The sequence below is a fragment of the Etheostoma spectabile genome, chromosome 2 (assembly GCF_008692095.1).
Source record: "Etheostoma spectabile isolate EspeVRDwgs_2016 chromosome 2, UIUC_Espe_1.0, whole genome shotgun sequence".
NCBI lineage: Eukaryota > Metazoa > Chordata > Actinopteri > Perciformes > Percidae > Etheostoma > Etheostoma spectabile.
In genome coordinates this window covers 2,587,031-2,600,852 of record NC_045734.1, presented here as the reverse complement: position 1 = coordinate 2,600,852, position 13,822 = coordinate 2,587,031, and the positions used below count along the sequence as shown (strand labels likewise).

Here is a 13,822-nt window from a genome sequence, read left to right as displayed (position 1 = left end):
ATTATACAACAAGCTTGTTAGCAGTGTATACGGTATGTATAAACCGTATATATGCGATGTTACAAGCCGCATCATTAAAGTAATGCTTACACATGAATACATCAATAATTATGATCCAATAATATGAAACGGACCTTTTTGTATAATGAGTATTTATACTTTTGGAATTTAAGGACATTTTTGATGCTAATACTTTTGTACTTTTGCTTACCAAAGTTTTAAATGCAGGACTGTTACTTGTGACGAGTATTTCTGCACTGTGCTAGTGCTTTACTTAGTAAAAGATCTGAGTGCTTTTAACTCCACTGGATTTATGTGTGGGTGTGTGTGTGTGTGTGTGTGTGTGTGTGTGTGTGTGTGTGTGTGTGTGTGTGTGTGTGGTGCCTGCCAGTTCTCATAAAGTCAAAGATTCACATTCCAAGAAAAAATGGAAAACCAGTACATTTACAGAATGTAGCTTATGAATCTCTAGATGAGATATGTTCCAGTAAAGTGGTAAGCTGGAGGAACAGACTGGGACATCAGGCATGGCAGCAGAGTTAGAAACAGATTGGACTCAATTTCATAAAATTAAAAAAAAATCCTATTCTGTGCCATTACAGTAGTACACGCCTAACTACTTCCATCTGTCTGGATTCCAACTCTCACTCTCTGACTCAGAGCCTTACTGGGCAAAAAGACTTCATTAGAAAAGGAGAGAAGAGAACATGTTTCACCCCAACACACACACAGACACACACGCAACCTAAACACACAGTACAGTACACCCACGGGCAACATCTCTCACACAATGAGCTTCCACAACTTGACAATCAGTCCTGGAAAAAGCAAATGAAATCCATGTGTTCTGCCTGGAATGTATACTTTGCTTCCGTCTCAACAAATGGGATACAATGGCACATTCAAGTGCAAATCTGTAGAAGCAAGGATAGTCCATGAGTATCTTTATGACAGCTAATATTTCACTTTCTAAAGGCCACGTCGTTTTGGGAGATTTAACAAGGGCTGGAATTCCAGACATTCCTGGCAATGTGTGATGAGTTCTTCCACTGAAGCTACTCCCTCTATCCCCAGTCATTTCAAAGTTGTTGTTGGACTGAAGGGAGACAGTGGACTCTTTTCTTATTGTATTTTTGGTCCAACCAAACAGCACAACGGGAAGATTACAAAAATTATTTTAAAAAACAATAGGGTTTGATTGTTTTTTTACCTCTTTCCCTGTCTTATCTTGCTTTACTTCTAGTTTGTAACTTCCATATTTTGTGTTTTTCTGTGGTCTCTAACCCGAAGTCGTCATTTCTCGGTCTAAAAATGGGTCCAAAATGTTCTCTGGCCTCCGATGGTGGATACAAGAAAACTAGTTTTAACACTAGACATCCAGGCTACCAGGCCAAGAGCTTAATAGTAACTATCAGTGTTGTGTCCAAGTGATTTCATGCCAGGCCAAACCAGGCTAGGCTAGGCTATGCTAGGCTAAAAGCCTGCTGGCCATATCAATCTTCTCGTCCAATGCTTGGCAAGAAAGTGAAAAAGCACATTTCTCAAAATGTTGAACTACTCCTTTGGGATTCAAGTATTTATGTCATGCTCTGAGCTAAACTGGTCAGCAAATCAAAACAGAGATAGAAGCCTGTGCTTTACACACACACACACACACACACACACACACACACACACACACCACACACACACACACACACACACACACACACACACACACACACACACACAGTAAAGTGAGCGTAGGAATTCCTTTGTCAGGGCTCGAGCGATATCTACATCCTGTGAGCCCTTCCTCTGTCTCTCAGCTCCCTGTTTCTGGCAGACTGCTGACTCGTGCTTTCTCCCTCCGTCTCTGTCTCGCTTTCTTTCTAAATCCAGTCGGCAGCCTTTGACTCAACTGCTCTTCTTCCGCACTCACTCAGGCATTTCTCGAAATTTTAAATAATTCAGCTGCATTCCTTGATCTTGTGACGCCTGCGTGTCTGTGCGCTCACATATAATTGTCAGCGTTGGTGTCGGTTAAGCTCATGGATTGTGTGTGTGTGTGTGTGTGTGTTTAATGTGTGTGAGCAGTCTTGATCCCCCCTTCTGTCTGTGCAGTTTCTTCTGTTTGAAGAAGCTGAGTAATTGCCTCTTGCTGAAGCTGTATAGCTCTTAATGAGAGCAGTGCTGGCTGTGTCCAAGAGACCCTTTTTGGCAGTGGTGTAACTGCTTTTCTGAGAAGTATAGGTGGCGTTGTGCTGGAAGAGGCAACACAATGCTGTTTTTTAGGATCCAGCATCTAGAAGTCACCTTTTCCCAGAAACAGAACGTCTGGAGCCCACATCTGTGAGATCAACAACAAGCCAGCCAAAAGAAACTGGCTGTCTTGAGGACCACGTGTTCGGTAATGGCCTGATCAGAGGCCAGAATTGTCCTTTCTAAAAACAATGAGCTCCTTGCTGGATTTCAAAGACAAGAACTACTACAAACAAACTCTTCATTCTAATCCCAACCGGTCGTCAGACACCGCCTCCCAAGAGCCTGGTCTGACCGAGGTTTCTGCCTAAAAGGAAGTTTTTCCTCGCCACTGTCGCACTGTTGCTTACTCTGGAGGAGACTACTGGAACTGTTGGGTCCTTGTGGATTCTGGAGTATGTCTAGACCTGCTCTATCTGTAAAGTGTCTTGAGATAGCTCTTGTTGTGTTTGATACTATAAATAAAATTGAATTGAAATTGAATTGAAGAGGAATCCAAACTGAGCCCAGAAGACAGAAGTAAATTGCCTATGAACTCGACCTCACTTTAACTTTAACTGTATAAAGGTATGGCAATTTAAATTAGAATTTTGCTGAAAAAAATAGTAGTGGTAGGATATGAAGATGGGAGGACAATTGATTATCCATCCATCGCTCTGGTCTCCTATCAGGAGACTTCACGCTAACATTCTTTAAACAAAATTGAATCTCTATGAGCAAATATCTGCATATGAATGCAGAACCTGTAGGAACAGGGAAAAGATATTGGTGTCAGAAGGGTTAAAGATCCAGTGTGTAACGTGTTTAGTTGTTCATTATCAAAATCGGTGTTGCCCGTTCCCAGACTTGTCTATTTTTCATGAATATTTACCACCACATCAATTCCAGATATTCCTATTGGCTTAAAATTTTATATTTCCATTTGCATGAACTGGGGTAGACGCTCCATGCTCCATCTTGAACTGCATTGGCCAGTGAGGGACATACAGGACGTACTGCTCCGCCTAATACTGTATCTGAAGTCTCTTTTATATAGACCTTAGTGGTCCCCTAATACTGTATCTAAAGTCTCTTTTATATAGACCTTAGTGGTCCCCTAATACTGTATCTGAAGTCTCTTTTATATAGACCTTAGTGGTCCCTAATACTGTATCTGAAGTCTCTTTTATATAGACCTTAGTGGTCCCCTAATACTGTATCTGAAGTCTCTTTTATATAGACCTTGGTGGTCCCCTAATACTGTATCTGAAGTCTCTTTTATATAGACCTTAGTGGTCCCCTAATACTGTATCTGAAGTCTCTTTAATAGACCTTAATGGTCCCCTAATACTGTGTCTGAAGTCTCTTTTATATAGACCTTAGGGGTCCCCTAATACTGTATCTGAAGTTCTTTTATATAGACCTTAGTGGTCCCCTAATACTGTATCTGAAGTCTCTTTTATATAGACCTTAGTGGTCCCCTAATACTGTATCTGAAGTCTCTTTATATAGACCTTATGGTCCCCTAATACTGTATCTGATGTCTCTTTATATAGACCTTAGGGGTCCCCTAATACTGTATCTGAAGTCTCTTTATATAGACCTTAGTGGTCCCCTAATACTGTATCTGAAGTCTCTTTTATAGACCTTGGTGGTCCCCTAATACTGTATCTGAAGTCTCTTTATATAGACCTTAGTGGTCCCCTAATACTGTATCTGAAGTCTCTTTTATATAGACCTTAATGGTCCCCTAATACTGTGTCTGAAGTCTCTTTTATATAGACCTTAGGGTCCCCTAATACTGTATCTGAAGTCTCTTTTATATAGACCTTAGTGGTCCCCTAATACTGTATCTGAAGTCTCTTTTATATAGACCTTAGTGGTCCCCTAATACTGTATCTGAAGTCTATTTTATATAGGACCTTAGTGGTCCCCTATACTGTATTCTGAAGTCTCTTTATATAGACCTAATGGTCCCTAATACGTGTATCTGAAGGGCTCTTTATATAGACTAGTGGTCCGCCTAATACTGTATATGAGTCCTTTTAATAGACCTTAGTGGTTCCCTCATATACTGTATCTGAAGTCTCTTTTATATACAAAGCAATATACAGTGGCTTGCACAAGTTAAATCGCGATATTGGTGACAAAAATCGTAATTCGATTATTTTCAAAAATCCCTCAGCCGTAGCGTTAAATGTGACGAGTTATTATCATTGCTGTAGACTATGACCAGCACATGGAAGAGGAAGTCCTGGCTCAGATATATGTCATCCCAGCCCAGTGTCATGGCAGTTCTTGAAAAGGTGACGTTATTTCATCGATTGATTCGTGTACATGATTGGACATGGACATGATTTTCTGTTTTTTTTTGTGATGTCGTGCACGAATTTTAAACTAATGTATTTCAACGGGACGCATCTTTCGTGATAACAGCACGACTATGGTAGCAAATAGTATTAAAAATCCGTAAATCCGTATAAGGAGGTTGGTTGGTGGGGGGGGGGGGGGGTGGATGGGTGAAACAACACAGGACCTCAACCTGCTGACAAAATTAGCGAGAAAATCGTGTTAGTGTTGACGAATCAATTAATCCAAATAACGTGACCATTTCAGGATCTGCCGTGGTTGGTTATCCAGATATCTGCTGGCTACTTCGCAACCCAAAATATTGGCCAGCTAAATTGGCATCAGACCAATAGCCAATGGGTTCCGAGATTGAATCAAGAGCAAGACATCTTTAAAAACACTGGCCAGATTACACAAAAGTACATTATGTCAAAGGTATCGAGTGCATTTATCAATATATACACAAGGTAAACTGATTATTTCTCGTCCATGGCTGTTCGTTCACAAGTCGAATGTCTTCTGGGATGAAACTTAACTTCCTTCTAATTGTTTCATCTACAATCAATCTAAAACACATTCCTACGGATTTAGCCGGGCAAAACTATCATTTATGGACTGTTTAGCTATTTTAGTCTTCTTTCAGACTAAATAAAATCCTCCAAAATACACAACAAGGTGTTCCTTTTACCATACTTTGTCTATTTGCACCTGCAAATTTCTCCTGAATTCAGCAAAAGTAAAATATACAGTTATGTATTTATATATCTTTTAGGTAATCCTTTGTTACCCTATTCCCCTGTATTGTCTTGCAAAATGTCAAATATTTTATAATCCATATGTTTAAAGGCCATTTTCTCAAACTGGGTTGTTCTGAGAGTCTGGGCCAGAAATCTCCCCCGCAGTATGCACTTACATACGCAAGACTTTCCAGTTCCACTCCTGTCCATATTCCCAAGGTTTTAACAGAGGGATTTGTTCATATATCATTCATAGTCTGATTTATGTAACATTTTATATCTAAAAATGGATTTTTGGATGACCGTGGATCATATTCTAATTCATGCAATGATAAAAGGAGATATCCAAAATGTAAAAACTCTGACCCTGATATGTCAACAAAATAAAACAAATGGCTTTTTTACAATGTTTTCCGATTTCTGTTGTGGAAATGTATGTGAAATGAAATGCATCATTTCCATATTTACTTGTAAAAATACAGAACACTTGTTTTACAAAAGAAGGTTGTCTTAATGTAACAATGTAATAGTGATATCTATTAGTTCATTTTGGTTTCCTATTCCCCTTAAAGTAGTCACAGTGGTCCTGTGTAGGGTTGTTATTATATATATATACATTTTTTGACGAGTGTAAACCATCAGATACGTCATTCTGTCACTGACAATCGACCGATTCTGTTGTTAGGTATGACGTAGTGTTGGAATGAGAGGCAGGGAGGTGGAGCATGGATGAAAGGTGTGTGTGTGTGTGTGTGTGTGTATGTGTGGACATGTGAGTGTCTGTTTGAGTTAGTGTTTCTGTGCTGAGCGCTTGCGCTGTAGCTCAGAGGGCTAAGACCTATTTTTACACTCCCACTCCCACTCTCCGGAAACACTCACTCATGACATAGTTTCTCTCCGTTTTCCCTCTCACGTTATCTTCTCTTCTCCTATCTTGTCTTCTTCTCTCATCACCAGCATCACTGTCGCCGTCATCCCTAGATGCTACCATCACCTTGACAAAATGCCGTGCTCTCAGGTTTTTTGAGCTTTGAATTGAAAGGAGGGATTATCTTCTCTGCGTCACTACAGTCTTTAGTGGGAGCAAAGAGCGTCACGCCCAGGGCTGGAGACTGTTGGCCGCCAAGGTAGCTCCTCTGGTAGAGCGTGCGCCCATTTACAAAGACTCAGTCCTCGCCACAGCGTCTCTCTCCCCTTTCATGTCTAAGCTATCCTATCAAATAAAGGCTTGAACATGCCAAAAAGTAATCTTAAAGAAAGTGAATTTTGGTTAAAAACACCTTCCCAGAATGAACGTGCAGGGAACCCAGCCTCAGGAGGACTGAGGCTGACTTGCGCGCAGAGTGACGGCTGGACGGAGGACGGAGAGTATCAATGATGTACAGGGAAAGGAATAGAGGCACAGTTAAGGGGGTGAGGGCGCTCCGTATTGTGTCGCCCACCGTGGGAATTGTGATGTTGTGTGATGGCGCACACACTCCCAGCATATACACAGAGTTACAGAGGGGCAAGTGCCTTCGGGGGATGTCGGGTTGCAAATGGGACTTCTCAAGTGCTTCTGCCATCAGCATTCAGTTGCTTGCATAACAGGCTCTCCAACCCTGGAAACCCTATACACGTGACGACTAAGAGGGCTGCTTCTAGCTCAGGGGTTTCTCATTCCCTCTCTTCTTCTTTTTCCTTTCTAGCATGGCAGTACGTAGCAAGAGATAGCCTTGTAGCATTGAAGAAACTGAACTAGACTGTTGGGGGAAAACTTTAGGGGGCGCCCACAAAGCCACCACTCTACTCTTCACTGCATACTTAGCAAATAGGCAGGTGTAGTAATGCGAGCCAAGGTGGCACTGCCCAGTAGAGCTATGTGTTCTGCACATTCATATACTACATAGTAATAGAGATATTGACTGCCTAGTTACTGGTATTCTCATCACCGTGTCTGATTTACCACTCGACGATGGCGCCTTAATCTCAATCATGAAAGAATTAATTATTGAAGACAGGAACCTAAGTAACTATCGTCTTAACATGTTTCATGTTTAATTGACAAGAAAGTGCAATCATCAGAAGGAAATGCACATACCAATGTGTGCTGTATTTCACTTCTTTGATTTGGTTTTATTCAGGCATTTAAAATGGTTCCATACTCTACCTCTGCAAGCATGGGTGAGCTTGTGTGGCGAATGCGTGGGCAGCTATTACCTCAGTACGAAGATATTATCTATATGTGCTCGTCAGTGGCCATGAGGATGGGCTACATACATCCCCCCCCCCCCCCCCCCCAGATGTTATTTATCTCTCCTCTCACCAAAGGCTCCATTTCTATTCAATCATAAACTAGTTCTATAAAGACCTAAAAAAAATAAAATAAAAATATAAAGGCCTGTTGAGGCATCTGCTTCATCTCTTTGGCACCCATTATGTCTGAGTCTAATGTTTCATATTTTTTTTAAGTACAATTTTGTCTGCATCCATTTTATAAATGCAAAATATATTTTGAACTGCGTGGCTAGAGAGAGCTGATTGCAATATATGATCTCAACGCTAGAATAGAGAAATCTCTACACAATGTAGCTTTAACTGAGGCTGAGAGTCCATTTTATGTATTGTATATAATTTTGTATATTTATGTATTGTGGTTGTTGTTTTTTCCCACTGCATTTTTTTGTTAACAGAGACTACGAGTCCACAACAATACTATCGTTTATTGCAATAATTTCTGGGACAATTTATCGTCCAGGGAAATTTGTTATGGTGACAGGCAACCTGCAAGACCACAGCGTTCATACACACATTCCACTATTTTTAGTTTCTGATTAACTGGGCCAGCGATTGTCGCGTTAGAGATCACGTGGCGTTGCTATATCGATCAGCTGAGCAAATGGTTTCTCAACTTAATGGTAAAGAAAGACGTTCAAAGTGTGCTGAAGCCTCCAGAGACACCCACCGTGACATCCCCGTCTCTGACATCAACTCCTGCACGCATGAATATTGTTCAAGCGTCACATGCCAGCTCCGCACTGCACGTGCAGGGCGCACAGCATTGCCTGAGAAAGAGGAGGCGCCGGGTAGTGCGCATGTTCGAGAGTAAACACTGAGCACATGGCAAACCTGGAGTCATCGTTTCAGCACTGGACAGCTCTCTCCGCGCGCGCTTCTGGGGCATGTGTAAAGTGACCATCCGTCACAGCTGGTGGGGGGCACGAGCGTTGAGCATGCACGGCAGACTCCACAGCATTCCCCGCGCGACTGCTGCCAATCACGCCGAGCCTCGAGACATGAGCATCCCGGAGTTCCTCCTGGAACTGTCCATCGTGGCCATAGCTGTCGTCTCGTTGCTGACCAACCTGTCGGTGCTGCTATGCTTCACCCAGAGCGCCGAGCTAAGATCCCACGTGCCAGGCATCTTCATCCTAAACCTGTCCTTCTCCAACATCCTCCTCACCGTCATCAACATGCCCGCCACTTTTCTTGGAGTGGCCAAAGGCGCTCCGCCCCTCGGCGACTTGCTCTGCCCAGCTGTGAGTTTTGCTGAGACTTTCCTCACCGCCAACGCGATGCTGAGCATGGCCGCGCTGAGCATGGACAGGTGGGTCGCCGTGGTGTTCCCCCTCAGGTACTCCAGCAAGATGCGCTACAGGGACGCGTGTCTGATCGTGGCGTACTCCTGGCTGCACTCGCTCTCCTTCTCTCTGACCCAGCTGCTCATGGCCTGGGGAGGGTACAGCCACACTTACGCGTCGTGCACGGTCCGCCTGGACGGGCAGACGAGGTCGCAGCTGGCCGCCTACGCGAGCTTCACGGCGCTGTTCCACTGCAGCAGCTTCGCGCTATGCCTCCTCGTGCTGTGCTTTGCCTACCTGAAGGTCCTGAGAGTGGCCAGGTCCCACTGCAAGATGATCGATGTCATCACAGTGCACACTCTGATTCTGTTGGTTGATATCCCCCCCAGGTAACTGTGCGCCTACTGGAGATGCAACTGTGAGGCTTTTTAGGGCCCATGTGAAAACATGGATTTGAGTTCTGAGTTTAAAGTCAGAATTCAGACTTATTTCCCATCCCAATTGTGACTTTAAACTTCAACATCAAATATATGTGACTGTATGTGTCCCCAGTCCTCTTTCCATTCTGTTAGTGCAGGTTGACTTGTTTCCACTGAGAACATCATTGGCTTAAAAGTACTTTACAGCAGTTGCTATGTAATACTAATGACATAAATTGTTAATATATAGCTGTTATGTCATCTGTGTGTGTGCCTGTGCATCAGTGTGAAGGAGAGGTGTCTAGCTGAGCAGAAGAAGAGGAGGCAGCGCGCCACTAAAAAGATCAGCATCTTCATCGGCACCTTCATCCTGTGCTTCTCACCCTATGTTATTACCAGGTAAGCGCCTCATGTTTGTCACAGGCTTTAACTTTCCACATGACGCGTCTGTCTTCACAAGCTTTTACAGGCTTCATATTGATCGGGTCCTTACTGTTTTACCGTTGGCCACACCATATCCTGAACACAACAATAATTTAAATGCACGACTTCTGAAATGTGTTTCTAGCATTCATTTTGTTGAATCTGCATTGAGAGTAATGTTTTCTGATATTTTGCAAAAGAAATATATAAGAGTGTTGAGTGCTATGCAGTCTCAAGTAAAGTTCAGTTAACGCGTCTCCAACACATCATTTCAACGTGATAAGCTTTACTCAGGTAGCATTTATAGCAGGGATATTACAACGAATGACATTATACTGTGCAGTTGTTCATAACTATGCATCTGTTAGCCACTGGAAGGACACAGTGGCCATCAGATGCACAATTACAGTTTTTAGGATTCCTTCATCATATGTTATACAGCAATTTGTAGTAGATTGCTAAATCACAGACATACATACCATGGAAGCGCATCTGGCAAGAAAATAATCATGATAAATAAACAAAAATACAATCACATGATTCGGATTTAGTATCTCATATTTATGAAAGAATCAGAATCAGAATCAGAATCAGCTTTATTCGCCAGGTGTGAGGACACATACGAGGAATCTTTCTTTGGAGCATCGTTGCTCACAATGTGCTTACACACACAAAACAACCAAAACAAAAATATACACACTAATATATACACACATTATATACATACTCTAAACAGAACAATATAGAGGCATGAGTTAACAAAGAGTTCAATAAAAATTATTCAAATATGGAGGATAGTGCAAGGATACTGGGATAAACAGTATTATGTTATTTAAATATGAACAGTATGAACATTATGGACAGTTCAGAAATAGAAAATGAGAATGATGAATGAATAACAAATAAGAGAGATGTGAGAATGGGAATGATGAGTAAATAGTAAATAATAAATAATAAGTGAGATATGAGAATGAGAATGATGAATAAATAGGAAATAATAAGTGAGATATGAGAATGAGAATGATGAATGAATAGTAAATAATAAGTGAGATATGAGAATGAGAAGGATGAATAATACTAAATACTAAATAAGTGGAGTAATAAGTGGAACCAGTGAACAGGTGCTGTAGAGACAGTGATTACTGGGTTATTGACCAGAACTGAACCTGACACTGACGGTAAGAAGTCAGCTGTTCATCAGAGAGATGAGAGATAAGAGATAAGTGTTTTGTTTAATTTCTTTCAAGTGTATGACAGCAATGGGCTTCCATATTCAGTACATAAGAGCCAAGAGAATTGATTTCTTCTTCCTCTTCCTCGTCCTGCAGGTTGGTGGAGTTGTTGCCCTCTGTGCACGTCCCCCGGTACTGGGGCATAACAGCCAAATGTCTGTCCTACGCCAAGACGTCCAGCGACCCGTTTGTGTACTGTCTGCTGCGGCAGCAGTACAGGAAGGTCCTCGTTGGTCTCATCCGGCGCGTTCTGAGACAGAAGCCCTACGCGCTGTCCATCCACAGCGCCAGCAGCACGCTGGACACCACCACCGACGACAGCTGCGTTGCCAGAATCACCTGAGCTGGAGGTGCAAAATATTTGAAATGATTCAACATCTGCGTTCTTCTCGCAGGGAGGTCCGAGGTCAGGGTTTTCTGAAGAGCAGCAGCCCTGCAGATGGAACCGCAACGGAGTCAGTGCCTTGCTCAAGGACACTTTAACAGAGAGGTGGACCACAGTGTGTGGTCAATGAGACGCACTGTGATGTGTGCCAACGGCCTCCTCAGCCTCAACAGACTGCTGTTCCACAGGCTTGTCAGTTTGCCAAAAAAACACCACATGAAACCTACATTATATTATTAGGTTTCTTATATGTACGTATGCTTATGACTTTCATCGATGGACATGTATGGTTTGAAGAAACCTGGATTTGTTCTGAAGTGGTCTTCATGTTTCAGTGAAAGAACTGGAAATATGTTCATTCTGGTGACAGTTTGGAAGTTTATAAGTGTTAATTAGAGACATTTCTAACATGTCGAGTGCACTAATATGTGGACACATATTAAAAAAATAAATAAGAGAGCCACACTATAGTCCACTGTAAATAACAGTGAGAAACCATTAGATTCTGGTCAAAATGTGATACTATAGGTTATTTAAATGATAGTTATGTTGAACGTGTAGCAGTTGATCCAAACATTTTTGCCTTGTGATTCGTAATCACGTGAGCTGTGAGTAATTCAAACAGGGAGTGAGTCATCTGACAGACTAGTAGTGCAGTGGCCTTGCAGAACATTGCAACCGATTGCTGCTTTCACCCGAACGACTTCACACCATGGATGTATTAGGAGACACTCAGCAGTACACCTGCCACGACATCCCTCATGGTCAGAAACACTGGTAAAATACACAAGCCAGACCCACATCCAGATGTTGGGTCTGGAAACTCCCCATTGGCTGGGCTCAATCCGAGGGGCGGGATAAACGGTTGTCTTTCAAATCCCCTTTGCAGGAAGTAGGAGAGAGCGACAACCAATCAGAGCAAGGCTGGTTGATAGATTAAACACATCTTCCTTTTTTAAGAATGACTTCAGAGCTTAACTCCAAGTCTTCGGAGTCGTGGCCAGTGTCGATTGGAGAGGCCGCAGTTCTCCAGCAGCAGCAGCCATCTTCTTTGTTTTTAAGTAGCAGAGAGTTCCATAGGGGAATACACGCCGAACCGTCGCGACTCTGCCGGCATTACTTCAAGCCCGTCCACAGACTCTATACACGCTAAAAATCCCACCAAGAGCAGACTGTACCATTAGGCAAGACAGGCAACTGCCTGGGGAGTGAGGTAAAAGGGCCCCAAACAGATTCATATTGTGTAGATATGAAAAATATTGAAAATATCACCATTAGGGGTGATTGGGGGTGGCAGTAGCTCAGTCTGTAGGGGGTTGGGTTGGGAACCAGAGAGTCGCTGGTTAAAGTACCCGTACAGAGTGTAGATTGATAGCTGGAGAGATGCCACTTCACCTCCTGGGCACTGCTAGGTGCCCTTGAGCAAGACATGGTACCCCCCCCCCCCCCCCCAACCACTCAGGGTGCTGGTCCAACTGGCAGCCCAGTCACTCTTACAACTCTCCATTTGTGCATGAACAGGTCTTGAGCATGTGTGTGTATTTCAGGCCTGTGTGTAGTGATTACTAACAAACACAGTGTAAATTGTAATTTACCCCCTGGGGATCAATAAAGAGTATAAATTATTATTTTTATTATAAATCCAACGGCACCAAGTCGTGGCTGCCTTCAGCCAAATGTACTCAGTGAAGGTAGGCTATTGGCTTAGTTGCGTGCTTTGACGTAACCACCGCAGCCAGGTCTAAAGGTATTGTTCATACTAACTTTACACTAATATCAAAGTATTAATGTTCTTAGTAGGGCTGTCTCGGGAAAGTCAAATGGTTGGTGACTATTCAGTCTACTGAGATTCTTCAAGTCAAGCAGTGGTTTGGTTGTTGTTGTCAGTCAGAGAACTGCTACTTCTGGAGATATTATGGTCGTGGTACCGGTTGTTCTCAGTATTACAGTAAACATCCACGGTACAGGCAGCTGCAGAACCGGACCCAGGGTGGTTCTGAGTGAGAATTCGGCTTAGAAGCTCACTTAGAAACTTAGTGTCTGGCTTCTGTTTGACATCTAGTGTTTGCAAAAACTGTTGCAAGCATACTTTAAGCTATTTCATTGAGTTGGCTCGTCAATTTGAAATGGACTTTTATTGTGAAGAGTAGAAAAGGAAGAAGCTAAGCCAGCTAAGGGCGGAGCCAGGCTAACTTCAATAAAGGTTTCTTGATGGTCTACATGAAAAAGGAACACATAGTTCAACATTTAGTATACCCATCCAGACGGAAGCGTGCTGCCTTTATTGGTCAGATGCCTAAAGAAAGTGAAAGTATCCAGTATTTCACAAGAAATAAAAAAGCAAATGAATAGACAACAGATGTGTGGTCTTATTCTTGCAATCATATGGTGACCCCTCATATTCAATTCAATTCAATTTTATTTATAGTATCAATTCATAACAAGTGTTATCTCGAGACACTTTACAGATAGAGTAGGTCTAGACCACACTCCAGAA

At 42.5% G+C, this 13,822-nt stretch overlaps 1 protein-coding gene across 1 annotated transcript; it reads left to right on the top strand.

The window, feature by feature from the left end:
• Positions 1–8,293: 8,293 nt before the first annotated feature.
• LOC116695887 (G-protein coupled receptor 26) lies at positions 8,294–13,467 on the top strand. The gene is made up of 3 exons (XM_032526415.1): positions 8,294–9,255; positions 9,571–9,684; positions 11,037–13,467. The coding sequence occupies exons 1-3, from the start codon at positions 8,468–8,470 to the stop codon at positions 11,281–11,283; spliced, it is 1,149 nt and encodes a 382-aa protein (XP_032382306.1). The 5' UTR covers positions 8,294–8,467; the 3' UTR covers positions 11,284–13,467.
• Positions 13,468–13,822: the final 355 nt, after the last annotated feature.

Excerpts from the sequence above, each read along its gene's own strand:
- LOC116695887 (XM_032526415.1), top strand. The coding sequence starts at position 8,468 with ATGTGTAAAGTGACCATCCGTCACAGCTGGTGGGGGGCACGAGCGTTG. Across the intron at positions 9,256-9,570 it reads TTGGTTGATATCCCCCCCAG|TGTGAAGGAGAGGTGTCTAG; the intron begins GTAACTGTGCGC and ends CCTGTGCATCAG. Across the intron at positions 9,685-11,036 it reads TCACCCTATGTTATTACCAG|GTTGGTGGAGTTGTTGCCCT; the intron begins GTAAGCGCCTCA and ends CTCGTCCTGCAG.